This window comes from Panthera uncia, chromosome F2 (assembly GCF_023721935.1).
Source record: "Panthera uncia isolate 11264 chromosome F2, Puncia_PCG_1.0, whole genome shotgun sequence".
NCBI classification, from domain to species: Eukaryota; Metazoa; Chordata; class Mammalia; order Carnivora; family Felidae; genus Panthera; species Panthera uncia.
The window spans coordinates 6,874,960-6,888,713 of NC_064812.1; the positions used below are offsets into that span (position 1 = coordinate 6,874,960).

Genomic DNA, 13,754 nt, shown 5'->3' on the forward strand with positions numbered 1-13,754 from the left:
CAACCTGTCTATAACAAGCCTATTAATATGTTCCTTACCATTTTACTAAAAATGTGTGAAGATTAATAAATTATTTGTAAAGCACATTCTAAATAAAATGTGCTACATAAATGGTAAATATCTGCCCTGTTGAAAAGTGCTAGGAGGTGTGACACAAAATTGTCTGTGGCTCAAAAATAGATTCATGGGAAAAAACATAAAATCCAAAAATGCCATTAAAAATTTAAAAAGGAAACAAAATTACTCTAAGCGAAGTTATTTAATTACAACGGTGCCACAAAAATGAGAATGAAAGCCCATTTTAAACATGATCTTTGTAGGGGCGCCTGGGTGGCTCAGTCAGCATCTCCAATAAGCGTCTGACTTTGGCTCAGGTCATGATCTCGCAATTCGTGGGTTGGAGCCCCACGTCAGGCTCTGTGCTGACAACTCAGATCCCGGAGCCTGCTTTGAGTTCTGTGTCTCCCTCTCTCTCTGCACCTCCTCCGCTCACACTCTGTCTCTCTCTCTCTCTCTCTCTCTCTCAAAGATAAATAAACATTAAAAAAAAAATAAAACATAATCTTTGTAAAACTACATTTTCAAGAAGACAAACAGTATAGTTGGAAAAAAATGATGGGAGTCTGAGTCAACACACCTGCGTTAAGTCTGAATTTCACCAACTGGACTCACCAGCTTTGTGATTTTAGACAACTTTTATTTTTTTATTTTATTTTTTTTTAATTTTTTTTAACGTTTATTTATTTTTGAGACAGAGAGAGACAGAGCATGAATGGGGGAGGGTCAGAGAGAGAGAGAGACACAGAATCTGAAACAGGCCCCGGGCTCTGAGCTGTCAGCACAGAGCCCGACGCGGGGCTCGAACTCACAGAGTGTGAGATCATGACCCGAGCTGAAGTCAGACGCTCAACCGAATGAGCCACCCAGGCGCCCCTTAGACAACTTTTAAAAACTTTAGGGGACTGCTTCTTTCAGACAAAACTACTGATAAAGTCACTGTAGTTATAATTTTCTTGGGTCTTTAAAATAACGATTTAAAAAAATGATTAAAAAAAATTTTTTTAATTGTTATTTATTTTTGAGAGAGAAACAGAGTGTGAGCAGGGGAGGGGCAGAGAGAGAGGGAGACACAGATTCCGAAGCAGGCTCCAGGCTCCGAGCTATCAGCGCAGAGCCCGACGCAAGGCTCGAACTCACGAAACGCAAGATGATGACCCGAGCCGAAGTCGGACGCTCAACCGACTCAGCCACCCTGGCGCCCCCCAAAAATGATGATTTTAAATCAGGAGGGAAACCAAGTCACATGTGCCAGCTTACAGACTAAGTAACTCTACATTTTAAACTAGTCATTAGTAAATTATCATTTTAATTCCCTATCAGGAAAGTGACACTACTGTAGCATTAATTCAAACATGGGCATCAATTGTGAAGAGTGGAAAAGTGATTAGAATTCTAATTACATAGGTGTAAATGGGATTTTTCTGTCCAGTAAGTTTAGAACATATTTAAATGTGTTAGCCTAGAGAATGAGAACAAAGGTTTTAAATGTAATTATTAAAAATAATTTACTGCAATTTAGTGGATTCCCGGTCAGGAATGTTCTCTTCAGATATATTTGCCCCAAATATGCCAATGATTATGCCAAAGAGTAATCCTAGGATCAGTGTTTGTATTATACTCTATAAGAAATAGCATAAATGTTCATTATTTGAGGGCTGATTAAATAAATTTTAGAACATGCGTATGACGAAATATTATGCAGACGTTAAAAAGAATGGAGGGAGACGTTGCACATGCTCATATGGTCAGAGGTCCAAAATAATATAAGATTAAAAAAATAAATAAATGTAATGAGAGAGCAGGGACTTTTAGTACAGCCAAACAAAGAGCCTGGCAAAGCCATTCCATAAAAAGCAACAACAAAAGCTGACCACACATGTAAAAGCAACCATTTCAGAACCATGGGAACTGACTGAAGTTATATAATAAATTAAAAATACAAGAAACGTATTCGTGTCAGGCACGAAGAGTGGGAGTCTGTGGCATTTTGTGTGGGGATGCTACCCGCCCCCCTCCCCAGCCCAGATGACGTGTCGGTACCACTGTGGGGAAAGACATGAAGACCAACAGTTTGCTGCAGGGGAAGCTCCCTTAATTTGGAAGACGGTATGAAAAACTCCCATGCCCAGGAGCACTGTCAGTATCAGTAGCCATTTTGGTAGCAAATAAATAGAAGGCCAGTGAATCAGCAAGCCTAATACTCAGGTTCTGGGTGGGGCAAGTGGCAGCCTGGCAGACTAGCCAGAAACGTAGCAGCCTTGGAGAGCCTGGGTACGCTCCCCGCACTTCTCTGCTGAATGGAGGTTAAGCACATGTACAGCAGAGAAGGGAGAGAGCTTAACACTCTCCACACATCCTTCCCTGACGGTGAGTCTGTACACCTGGCAAAGGAGGGAGAGGGATTAACACCTCGGTCACAAGTGAAGCACAGACCAGGGAAGATAGGACGATGGACCACCCTGTGGGTGCACCCCCACAATTTTATCAGCAGGCGGCAGAAGCCTTACTAACACAGGTGTGTGAGCACAGCCTCTAAGTAATCACTGGCTGATGTCTGAGAGATGTGGCCATACAGGACACGCCCAGCAGGCCAGGCTTAAAAGTAAAAGTGAGAAGTAAAAAAATTAACAAAGCTGTAAGCCACGAAGTAGACAGACTCTGCAGATTTAGTCCAACTAAATTACTAAAGAAACAAACAGACAACAACTTGCGACAACAAAGCCTGAAGGATAAAATGAGTCGAAATGTAAATGTGCTATAATATGCTACCTGAAATGTGGAGTTTTCAACAAAAAAGCTGGGAGACATGCAAAGAAACATGAAAACATGACAGGAAGGAAGGAAGGAAGGACGGACGGACAGGCAGTCAAGATATAGTAAGAAACTATCTTGGAGAGGGCCCAGATGTTGGGAAAAAAAAAAAAAAAAAGATTTAGAAAAAAAGAAAAAGAAAGTACAACAACAACGATAATGAAAAATTAACCAAAGGAGCGCAACAATAGAGTTGAGATGACAAAAGAATGGGTCAGCCAACTTGAAGATAAGCCAATTAAAATGATCCAGTTAGGAACACAGAGAAGAAAGGATGAAGGGAAAGGAGACTCAGAGAAATGCAGGGCACCATCAAGTGGACCAACATACAACCAATGGGAGCCCAGGGCCTGAGGGGAGCAGAGGAGAAAGAAAAAAGAGAAAAAAAATCTCAAGAAACAATGGCTGAAAATGTCCCACATTTGAAGAAAAACATGTACCTATGGCTTCACAAAGCTTAACAAGCAAGGAAGATAAGCATACACAACCATTGTCAAATTAATGGAAATGAAAGACAAAGCCTTGGCAGCAGCAAGAGAAAAACAACAGATCACGTACATTAGCAACAAAATCATGAATGCCCTTCTCACCAAAAATGATGAGGGCCAGAAAACAGCAGACTGGCCTTCTGTGACTGGAAAGAAAAAACTGTCAACCAGGAATTATACACACTATCTTTCAGAGGGTGGGCGAAATAAGGACATTCTGAGAAAAACAAAACCAGTTTTTTGGTTAGCAGGTCTCAGTTACAAGAAAGGCTAAAGGCAGTCCTTTGGGCTGAAAAGAGGTAGCACCATATGGTAACTCTACCCACAGAAAGAAAAAGGGAGCCGAAATGGTAAATGTGTGGGTTAATACAAAGATTATAAGAATACGGTACTACAAGCCAATATCCGCCATGATTATAGATGACAAGATTAAGATCCTTAACAAGCTATTGTAAATCAATGCTAGCAACATGTAATTTCAGTGGGATCTCACCTAGTAATGCAAGGTTGGCATAACATCTGGATATCAACTAATGCAATACACTAGTATTAACAACAACAACAACAACAAATACTCATTCAGGATAAAGCCTCTCAACACCTAGGGACAGAAGAGAACGTCTTCAACAAGATACAGGGCAGCGATGAAATTTACAGCTAACATCAGACTTAATGGTGAAAACTCAAAGCACCAAGAAAGAGGTCTATCTTCACGACTCCTACTCAACAAAGCACTCAAAGTTCTAGTCAGTGTAACAAGGGAAAAATAAAATAAAAAAATGAATTTTAATTTCATTAAAATCCGAAAAGAAGAGGTAAAATTTATTACAGATAACAGGACTCTGCATATAGAAAATCCTAATGATTCCATAAAAATGAAACAACACACTGGAACTAATGGTTCGGCAAAGTTACAAGACCCAAGATCAGTGTATATAAGTCAACTGCATTTCTATAACCTAGGATCACTGAAAATGAAATTTTAAAAACTGCATTCACAATAGCATCAAAAAGTGTACAATACTTAGGAGCAAATTTAATAAAAGAAGTATATATATGACTAGTACCTTGAAAACTATGAAACACTGCTGAAAGAAATGAAAAAAATAATCTGTTAAGTAGAGACACTTCATATTTGTGGACTGGAAAACTAAATATTGTTAAGATGGAAATAATCCCCAAATTGAGCTACAGATTCAATCTTCTATCAAAACCCCGGGAGGCTTCTGTGTGGAAATTGATAAGCTGATTCTGAAATAGATGTTGAAATGCACAGAAGCCAAAATAACTAAAACAATTTTGAAGTAGAACTTTTTCTTTGTAAAAAAATCAACAACCTGGATTTCAAATCAAAGTACTAGAAGGCTAAAGTAATTAAGGGCATGACACCGGCATTAGGACAGGCATATACATCAATGGAACAGAACTGAGAATCCAGAAACAAATCCACACATTTACGTTCGATCGACTTTCAACAATGGTGTTGCTGTTCAACAGGAAAAGAATTGTCTTTTCATCGTATGGTGCTGGGACAACTGGCCATCTATATAAAAAATGATAAACCTACATTCTACCTTCCCACCACACAAACTTAAAATCGATCGCAGACTTGGGGCACCTGTGTGGTTCAGCGGGTTAAGCATCTGACTCTAGGTTTTCGCTCAGTTCATGATCTCATGGTTTACGGGCTCGAGCCCCACACCATGCTCTGCACTGACAGCATGGAGCCCTGCTTGGGATTCCCTCTCTCCCTCTCTCTCTCTCTCCCCCCCCCCCCCGCCTTCCCCCCCTCTTGCATGTGCATTCACTCCTTTTCTCTAAAAAAAAAAAAAAACTTAACGATAATAGACTTAAATGACACATACTATATACTAATACTATACTATGCTAATACTAATACTATAAAAGCTAGTAGCTACTTTTACAGCTACTATAAAAGATTAGGGAGAAAACAGCAGAAAATCTTTGTAACTGGGGGTTAGGCAAAGAGTTCTCCTGGCCAGCCTAGATTCAAGGACAGAGAAACCATGTCTTGGTGGAGGAGTGCAAAGGGGACAGGGTGGGAGGCCCTGTGGCAGCCCACGTGGCTAGGTCAACACCCCCTAAGACTGATCACTAAGACGTTAAATTTACCTCTCCTTAGTCAGTCTTGTCAGAGTGCCAATGTTTATATGGGTGTCTGATTCTTATCAAACTCTCCCATTAGACAGACTCCACAGGGGCAGAGAAAAGAATCTTTTATTAGTTTCCATGTATCTACCACATAGAAAGCACTCAAAATCTTTGTTTTTAAACTAAATGAATAAATGTATCATCATATTGGCTTGAGGGAACAAAGGGAAGCTTAAACATTTTCAGCTCCCAAGTAAAATGACTTAATACAATCCCATGTCTTGGCTTTTCCAAGGCAATCGTGATTGACAATATCCTTTCCTTGTAAATTCAACAGTTTTCTTCACAGATAATATAGTCATGATACATATGCTACAGTATGTAAAGTCAATCTACTAGACCAACCTGGGATTGCTGAAGACAGTCTTACCCCAGGCAGCTGTTTGGCAGATGTGACAGCTTCTCTAAATAAATTGTCTAAAGAGGCAAAATGTTCAATGTTTTAGTTTTTTAATCTAGAACATGCAAGTTATACAGAAGACCTCAATTAACTTTCATAATGGAAGTAGGGATACACTCTCTTTAAATAATCACATTCTTAGCAACGTCAAAGTGTCTGGAAAGGGTTAAAAATAGACACGCAATTGTTCCATCAACAAAGCACAAAACACCTGGCAGAAGCCAGCCAACTACCTCCACGGTGTCCTTCTTCTCTGGGCTTCTGACACTTTGGTCTGTCGTTACGTGTACCTTGCGGTACTGAAATCCTCGGCTTACGTTTCTCTCTTCTACGCTACGTGTTCCTGGAGGGTAGGGACTGCTTTTATTCATGCCTCTGGCCCAAAACCACACACAGTGCTTGGTGCCATGGAAGGCACTAACGCATCCGTGTGGGAGAACAGTGGATCCGTAGGTGATTTTAACATCACGAAGAAGCTTAGGACGTGGGAGCCCCCAAACGTGAACTGGCAAGGGTGCTCTTCACCCTTCTTGGCCGTGCAGCCTTCCCGGTGCAACCTAATCTCTTTAAAAATCCCTCGCCTCGATATAAAGAAAGAAAACTGCCAACCGATTCACAGGGACCCTTTCGACAAATGAAGTGCTGTGCAAATAACAATTACTAGAAGAGTTACCAGGGATGAAAATAAAGAAAGGACTTCAAAGGACAAATTAACTATCAGGGTGAACCGTACTAACAGGAATGAGGAACTTTTTGATTTCCTCCAGTGCGTGTCCCATCCGGGCATATGCTTCTGCTGGTGGAGCGAACACTTCGATGAGAACGTGGAGGTCGTCGTTGAGGTGAAAGTATTTTGCTTCCCCACTCTTCCTCAACTCTTCTTCCTGAAGAAAGAAAAACCATGCTTAAAAGCGTGTCTGTATAAGAAAAGGAGAAGAAACACTATGTAGAGCTTATCTGGCATGAGGCTGTCACAGAAGAGTCACTCAACAGCAAGCGGCACTACCCCAAGGATGGAGGCTTGAGATACAAATCTGACCCTGCCATTCCCGCAGGGAATTACGAAAACACCCGGGCTTCCTGCTGCTGCTGGAGAAGTCTCAGCTCCTGCCTCTGCCGGGAAGGACACCTGTGTCCCCCCAGCTCGACGCCCTCCAGGCGCCCTCAGACCCCTGGCCGGACTGGCTGATCTCCTCCGCTCCCTCTACGCTGGTTACGCCCAGTGCCCGTAGTGTGGCCACAAAGCACTTCCGCCATCAAAGTGTCTGACATAACCTATTCTTTACTTGACTCTTTTCTAATTTCCCTCACGGAAGGTGGCCACAGCGGAGCAAACACCACGACCGTCTTCTCTGGTGCTCGTCCCTGGTCTAGAAAAGTACTCAGTACACAGTAGACACTCAGCGAGTATCTTCAATGACGAGGTAAACATTATCTCATTTCTATGTTCGCTCGTGACCGTCTTCTCTGGTGTTCACTCCCCGGTCTAGAAAAGTGTCTGGCACACAGCAGACATTCAGCGAGTCTTTTCAATGAAGAGGTAAACATCATTTCATTTCTATGTTCATTTGTTCATTCACATATTCATTCAAAAAAGCATTTCTACACGCCAGGCACTATATGTGAAGATAAAAACGAATAAAATAAATGAAAGATCTTATTACGTGATTTTATGATATGCGTTAAAAAAAAAAAAAAACAACTTTGTTTTTATTTGTTTACATAATGAAACTCAGGGGGGAAATTAGGAGGAAAAAAACCCCAGATCAGAATGGGACAAGTGATTTTCGCCCATGATCTCCTAACTAGCATTCATTAGAGTGGCAAAGGACAGAATCTGGGACTTTTAAAAGTCTTTGTTTCCAACATTCAAATGAGACAGATTGAGATGAGTACGTACCTACATCTAGAGTGATTTCCCAAACGGGGGAAACCTTGCTAGCACCTCCAAAACACCAGCCCCACATGAAAGGGAACCCTAGAACTCCTGGCAACAACACCTTTTAATTCCACCACGAGCTAAGAGGTCAAAGAGGCACAAACACCCTTGACCTCACCACTTAAGGCTTCAACTTCTGTTACTTAACTAATTTGCTCTCTTACAAAGAAAAGAGAGATCTACATATGTAATATGAAAAGGGCACGGGGTTTTGAGTCAGATACACCACAATCCTAGCCGTGCCAGCCACAGCCCAACGGTAGGCCATCTGTTCTAATCAGAACATTGGCCATCGCTTCATCTGATACTCTGCCTTTCACAGCTGAAGGTTTAAAAATCGAATTATATGTTCAAAGTTCACTTTTGGAAGCATGAACTAGAGAATTAAACATTTCTTACCCATTCTACGATGGGCTCCAATTAATGATGATAATGACAGGCTGTCACTGTGCCTCACGGTGAAGCACTGTCATCGCTACAGCGGAAGTAAACTGCAACAGCAGAGCTTTCTTATCCTAACCCGCCGTCGCACATCTCCACAGAGCGAGAAGCTTTACCAGATTCTTCCCTGGGTTCATAAGGACTGGCAACATGGTGTGCGGGGAAGAACACAGACTTCGTTTGGACTCCTGCATTCGAATCCCAAATCCAACATTTACCCTGTAACTTTGGACAGGTTACTTTATCATCGCGAAGCGGTGATTTTAAGCGGGGAATAAGAGTATCAACGGCTCGTAGGGTTGTTGTGGTAAGAAAGGAGTTACTAGAATAGTAATGAGGAGTTACTGGCAATATGATGGAGTGGTAATAAAAAAAGGAGTCTCACGTTTAAGGACACAAAAAGTCCTTACAATGAGGCGTAGTACATCAGAAAGACTCAAAAAATGAACATAGCATCAATCGTTCTATCATTCTATAATGCGGATGGGAAGGGCAAAACAGCCGGCATGTCTGGCACAAACTGAAGGCTCCACAGACCACACGGTATAGTGATTGTTATGCTACAAACCCAGCTGATAAGAGGGCGTAACGACTCCCATAATTTCATCCATGTAGAAAACACAAGAATAAAATGAATTATGGTCTTGTTAGAATTTAGACAGTGAGCACTTTGAAAAGCTACAAGATTTTAACATTGAGTAATGGAAATCTCTGCAGCAATCCACATTATTTATTAACTGAGAATTTCTGCAGGCTGAGAGGCTCAACAGAAGCCAGCGCTCCAGAGTTCAGGCCGTGAGGACCGACTGCAGGACGGCAGGCGGGACCCCAGTAAGTCCCCATCGTGTAGAAATCATCGCTCGTGGTCACGTCAGTGAAACGCCTTGAAGGTGTAACCGATGGCCGTGCGTGTGCACGGCAGGACGAGCAAGGCGGTGGGGTGGGGCGCAACAGGCTATTGTTCACTGTACTGAAGAATTTTAAAAAGAGAGTGACAGACTCCAGACTTGACATTAGGAGTTCGAGGCTCAAAGAGCCAGCGGCAGCCTGGAGGGTGTCACCGCTCACGGCCGAAGGCCGGCGGAGGCCCCACACGGAAGCACAGTTGAGGCCCATGTGCCGCGGAAGGACGACACACACGGCCCGGCCATCTCTCGTATGGGATTTAGGAAAATGTCTGGAGAGCAGTGAAGACCTGAGAATTGGACCGGCAACATCAGAGAGGATCCAGACAACCCCGGGTTTTCGAGGGTCACAGCCCCGCTGAACCTTCGGCACTGGCGGAAGCCAGTCTGCTGGAGCTCTTCCTACCCTGTTTCGAGTAGCCGAGGTCGTTCCGTGAAAGGAGAGGACAATCCTCAGGCTTTGTCACCGTTCCTCAGGATGACCTCCTGGCCCATGATCCCTGCCTGGCCCGGGGATGCAGAGAACAAGAGAGCTCGCGGTAAATGGCAACATCCCCTTGCGTGCACGCGACGCTCCCTCCCCGTCTTGCCAACGAGGATCGGGGGCCTTTTACTAGAGTGACTGCACACCGAGAAGAGGTACCCGGCGGCCCGAGGGTTAACGAACCTGACTCTGAGCCAACGCTGCTCAACTGAAGGCCGCTGATGAGGGTGGAGAGTGAGGTCCGTGGGGTCAAGAGATAAAGGACTTCTGAGCCCGCCGCTTGGCAGCAGGCTTAATGGGCTGTGAACCTACAATGTACTCTACTTCCCCAGTTCCGGGGTGTCCTGGGGGAATGGAAATGACCAGCCACTTACAGAATCTCTATATTGATTCTCAGACCCATGTGGTCAAGGACAGAGAAAGGAGAGATTAGTGAAGGGCTGGTAAGTGGCCTAGGAAAGAAGCCTCAACAGGTAAGAGAACCGAGTGCCCCATGCAATGCAGAGCAGACACTCAGTGGCCAGGGAGCCAAAGGGACTAACTGTAGATGTCAAAGCACCTCATTCCCCGCCCACCCCAGTGCTACTCAAGGGACTCCAATAAGGGGTCTGTGGTGAGAGAGAGGGAGAGATTAGATATTACTTCACAACACAGACTCCTCTGGAAAAGATTCCTGGCTACTGCACTGCCGAGTGTCCGCTGTGCCAATGGCAGAGAGAGCCCTTAAAATGACACCATAATCTGGACAGACCACCAAGCCCAGATAGCAAGCTGATAGTATTTAGGGCCCCTTTCATTAAACGGATAGCCAGGCACTTGCTATTACTTGGACATAGGATCTAACCAAAGACTTGCCTTCGCTGCTTCCCTCCTACCTGTAAAACTGTCCGTGGACGCCCTGATCACGGCCACCGTAAGCCGTAAAATGTTACTTCTGACCAAAAAAACCCTCCCTTAACAGCAAACAAAATAAGCAGTACAATGTAGATGAATTTCCCTGGGCATATCACGTACCTCATGACCGGATGGCCTTACTGAAGACCTCATTAACATATCAGCAAGGATTGGGTATTTTCGTACAAGATACACAGAATTTCCAACCAACTGACCAAAATATGGTTCCCTTTCCTCCACCCAGAACAGATGAGTCAGGGAATCAAAGGAACATCATCTGAGACAGCAATGCTTAGTGAGTAGTTAACCTAACCTGGCCCACACCAGAATCATTTCAAACCCCGCCCCCTGAAAATTCATTTTGAGGTTCTACCCTCCAAAGAGGCTGTATGGGAATCTTTATATTTAACAGCATCCCATGTGTGTCTGATACACAGCCATGTTTTAATCAAATAATTCAATAAGCTTCCCTGATTAACTCACATAATACACTCAGGTTCCCTAAATCTCAGGTTTTCTACACATAAAACAAGAAAAATATTATGTACCTTCCATCATTTTTGCAGGGAGAACACGGGAGTAACGCCTGTAACATGTTTCACAGACTGCCTGACTCACAAGCAGATGGCAGCTATTTTTTCTTATAAAAGCCTTTGTTTCGATGGACTTTTCTGTGTGGGGAGGCTGGATTTTGTGTAAATAACTTTCTTGTCGGACACAATCATCGTCTGACCTTTTATGGTAAGTGACCACTAAATGCGGACTTGGTTTCCAGTAATGTCAATCTTTTCACCACGACAGAACAACAAAACGGTAACAGAGAACACTGTCAGGGATAGCACGGCATGAAACGTGAATGCTTCTTTCAAAGGTGGTATATTTGAGAAAGTGATCGATAAAAACAACTCCATTAACTTTAACTTCTTAAAAAAGGAGGAGGTTAGCGTGAATACATCCAAGGAGAACAACTGTGTGTTGGAACGCTAAGCCATTATTAAAGCGTCTAAAATCCACTTGAACCCGGTAAAACATAAAGGGTATCAAATGAAGGGCAAAAAGGGCAAATAAAGGTGTATACTTTATGAACTCAACCATGTGAAATACAAGCTTACAAAAAAGGCCCAAAGGGACTCATCTAAAATGCCAACGGTGGCCCCGAGACCACAGATAACTCTGATTTCTCTTCATGGGCATTTCAGTCTCACTGATCCGTCTACCAGGTGTTGTATCTACAATCAAAACCACAGGTATTGCTACTTCATTTTACAAATGAATGTGATAGTTACAGACGTACGTGTAAGACACTGCATGTTCTGAAACTGGCCCGAGTGACTCCATTTTCGGCTACATCCCAGACTCACCGCCTTCTACGACGTTTCCATATAACTTCATTTAAGATCCTAGCTAGCTCTTATATAATTTGCATTAATACAATGGATACTCTAAAGGTGGATTATACAACCTGTCTCCAAAAGCAGCCATTGTCTACAACGAATGTTACCTTTGCCTTGTCTCGCATGGAACCTTTTCCAAGGATGGACATTTTCGTCAAGGTTTCTTCTTGTAAGCGCTTCAGAGAATTGCCACGGGGACCCAAAAGTTTCCCCACAAAGTTGAACTAGGAGAAAACAAACAAACCAAATTTGTAAGTCATATCTGAAAGTAATTTATTAATCTCGAACGTCAGGAAACACGACAGTACACTGCACATTACTAATTAACGCCAGATATTTAAGTTCCTACTATATGCATCACACTAATGTTTTTCACAAACCCCATAAAATGGGGTTAAAAACTGTAAAGTAAAAACCAATCATTTCAATGATGGCTAGATTTCACAAATTATAAATGCAGCTAGTTCCCAGAATTCCTAAGTTGTTGTCCTGACACTTTCAGTAGGCAACTGACATGAAGCACAAACAGTGCTAGCGTGAGGATGTGGGTGGGAAAGAGGTAATGTGCACTGGGCTGGTCATTATGGAGCATCTGGGTCCTTCCACCTGGTCAGTCAACCAGGGAGTGCACTGGCCTAGATGAGTTCCCAAGCAGTCAGTGGCTCACAAAGCTTTATGACAAAATTCATCTAACTCTTCTATTTTTTTAACATTTATTTATTTTTGAGAGACAGAGAGAGACAGAGCGTGACCAAGGGAGGGACAGAGAGACGGAGACACAGAATCAGAAGCGGGCTCCAGGCTCCAAGCTGTCAGCACAGAGCCCGATGCGGGGCTCAAACCCACGAACTGTGAGATCATGACCTGAGCAAAAGTTGGATGCTTAACCAACGGAGCCACCCAAGTGCCCCAACATCTAACTCTTCTAAAACAACTAGCTTTGGAAATGTTGACAAAATATTTAGTCTAGATTCTACGGGGTTCTTTATTTAACAGGCAGCGTAGAAGTGAATTCATTAATGGCATTGATTCTGAGGCTACACTGCCGTCCTTTTAAGACATGGTTTTTCCATTTACCAGCTGAGTAACCCGGCTAGTAACTGCATTACCTAATCTCTCCGTACCTTGGATTCCTCATCTACAAAATGAGAATGGCAAATGACAACACAACCCACCCTCATAAGGCCGTTAGGAGGATTAAATGGGTCCATATAAAAAAACCAGAACAATGCTTAGCACATAATAGATAATAAATATATCTTGAATGAAAGGGTATTTCATGAATGAAAGGATATTATTAGGAATTTCACACAAGTGTTAAAAGCGTTACTATAATTAAGTTGTGAATATTTCTTGTTCCCAAAAGGAAAAGTCAGCCCTACTGACTAGGCGATCTTTGGCAAGATTGCGGATTACAAACTTAAGCAGCTACTGCTTTGGTATCAGCTCTCATCCACAATCTATGCCACTGCTGTGCTGTTGCTGTTTTTAAAAGACAATTGTTCCTCCACTTCTCTATGGAAAGTGAAGTAATATTCTTAAAATACGAGCTTTTAAAAAATCAAGATGGTATTTTTTCCTTGCTCACTTTTAATTTTATTAGTCTTCAATGAAAACTCAAATAACTACAGTATTTTTAACCTTCAAATTACTTTTTTTTTAAATTTAAAGTCAATTACTTTTTAAAAAACAGAAATGATACAGAGTTAAAAATATCAAATAATACAACGTAGGAAAAGATCAGTGTCTCCACCCACGGATCCCTA

General features: G+C 42.6%; 1 protein-coding gene across 2 annotated transcripts in view; it reads right to left on the bottom strand.

Annotated features, from left to right (window-relative positions):
• The window catches only part of KHDRBS3 (KH RNA binding domain containing, signal transduction associated 3), a 189,088-nt gene that overhangs the window by 92,395 nt on the left and 82,939 nt on the right, over window positions 1–13,754 (bottom strand). For both annotated transcript variants that reach the window (XR_007458363.1, XM_049632863.1), the window contains exons 3-4: window positions 12,096–12,212; window positions 6,669–6,815 (exon numbers count right to left, since the gene is read on the bottom strand). Coding sequence is in view for 1 of the 2 variants with exons in the window: in XM_049632863.1 (XP_049488820.1) it covers window positions 6,669–6,815; window positions 12,096–12,212 (264 nt within the window). In the remaining variant the exon portion in view is untranslated. The remainder of the gene's footprint in view (window positions 1–6,668; window positions 6,816–12,095; window positions 12,213–13,754) is intronic.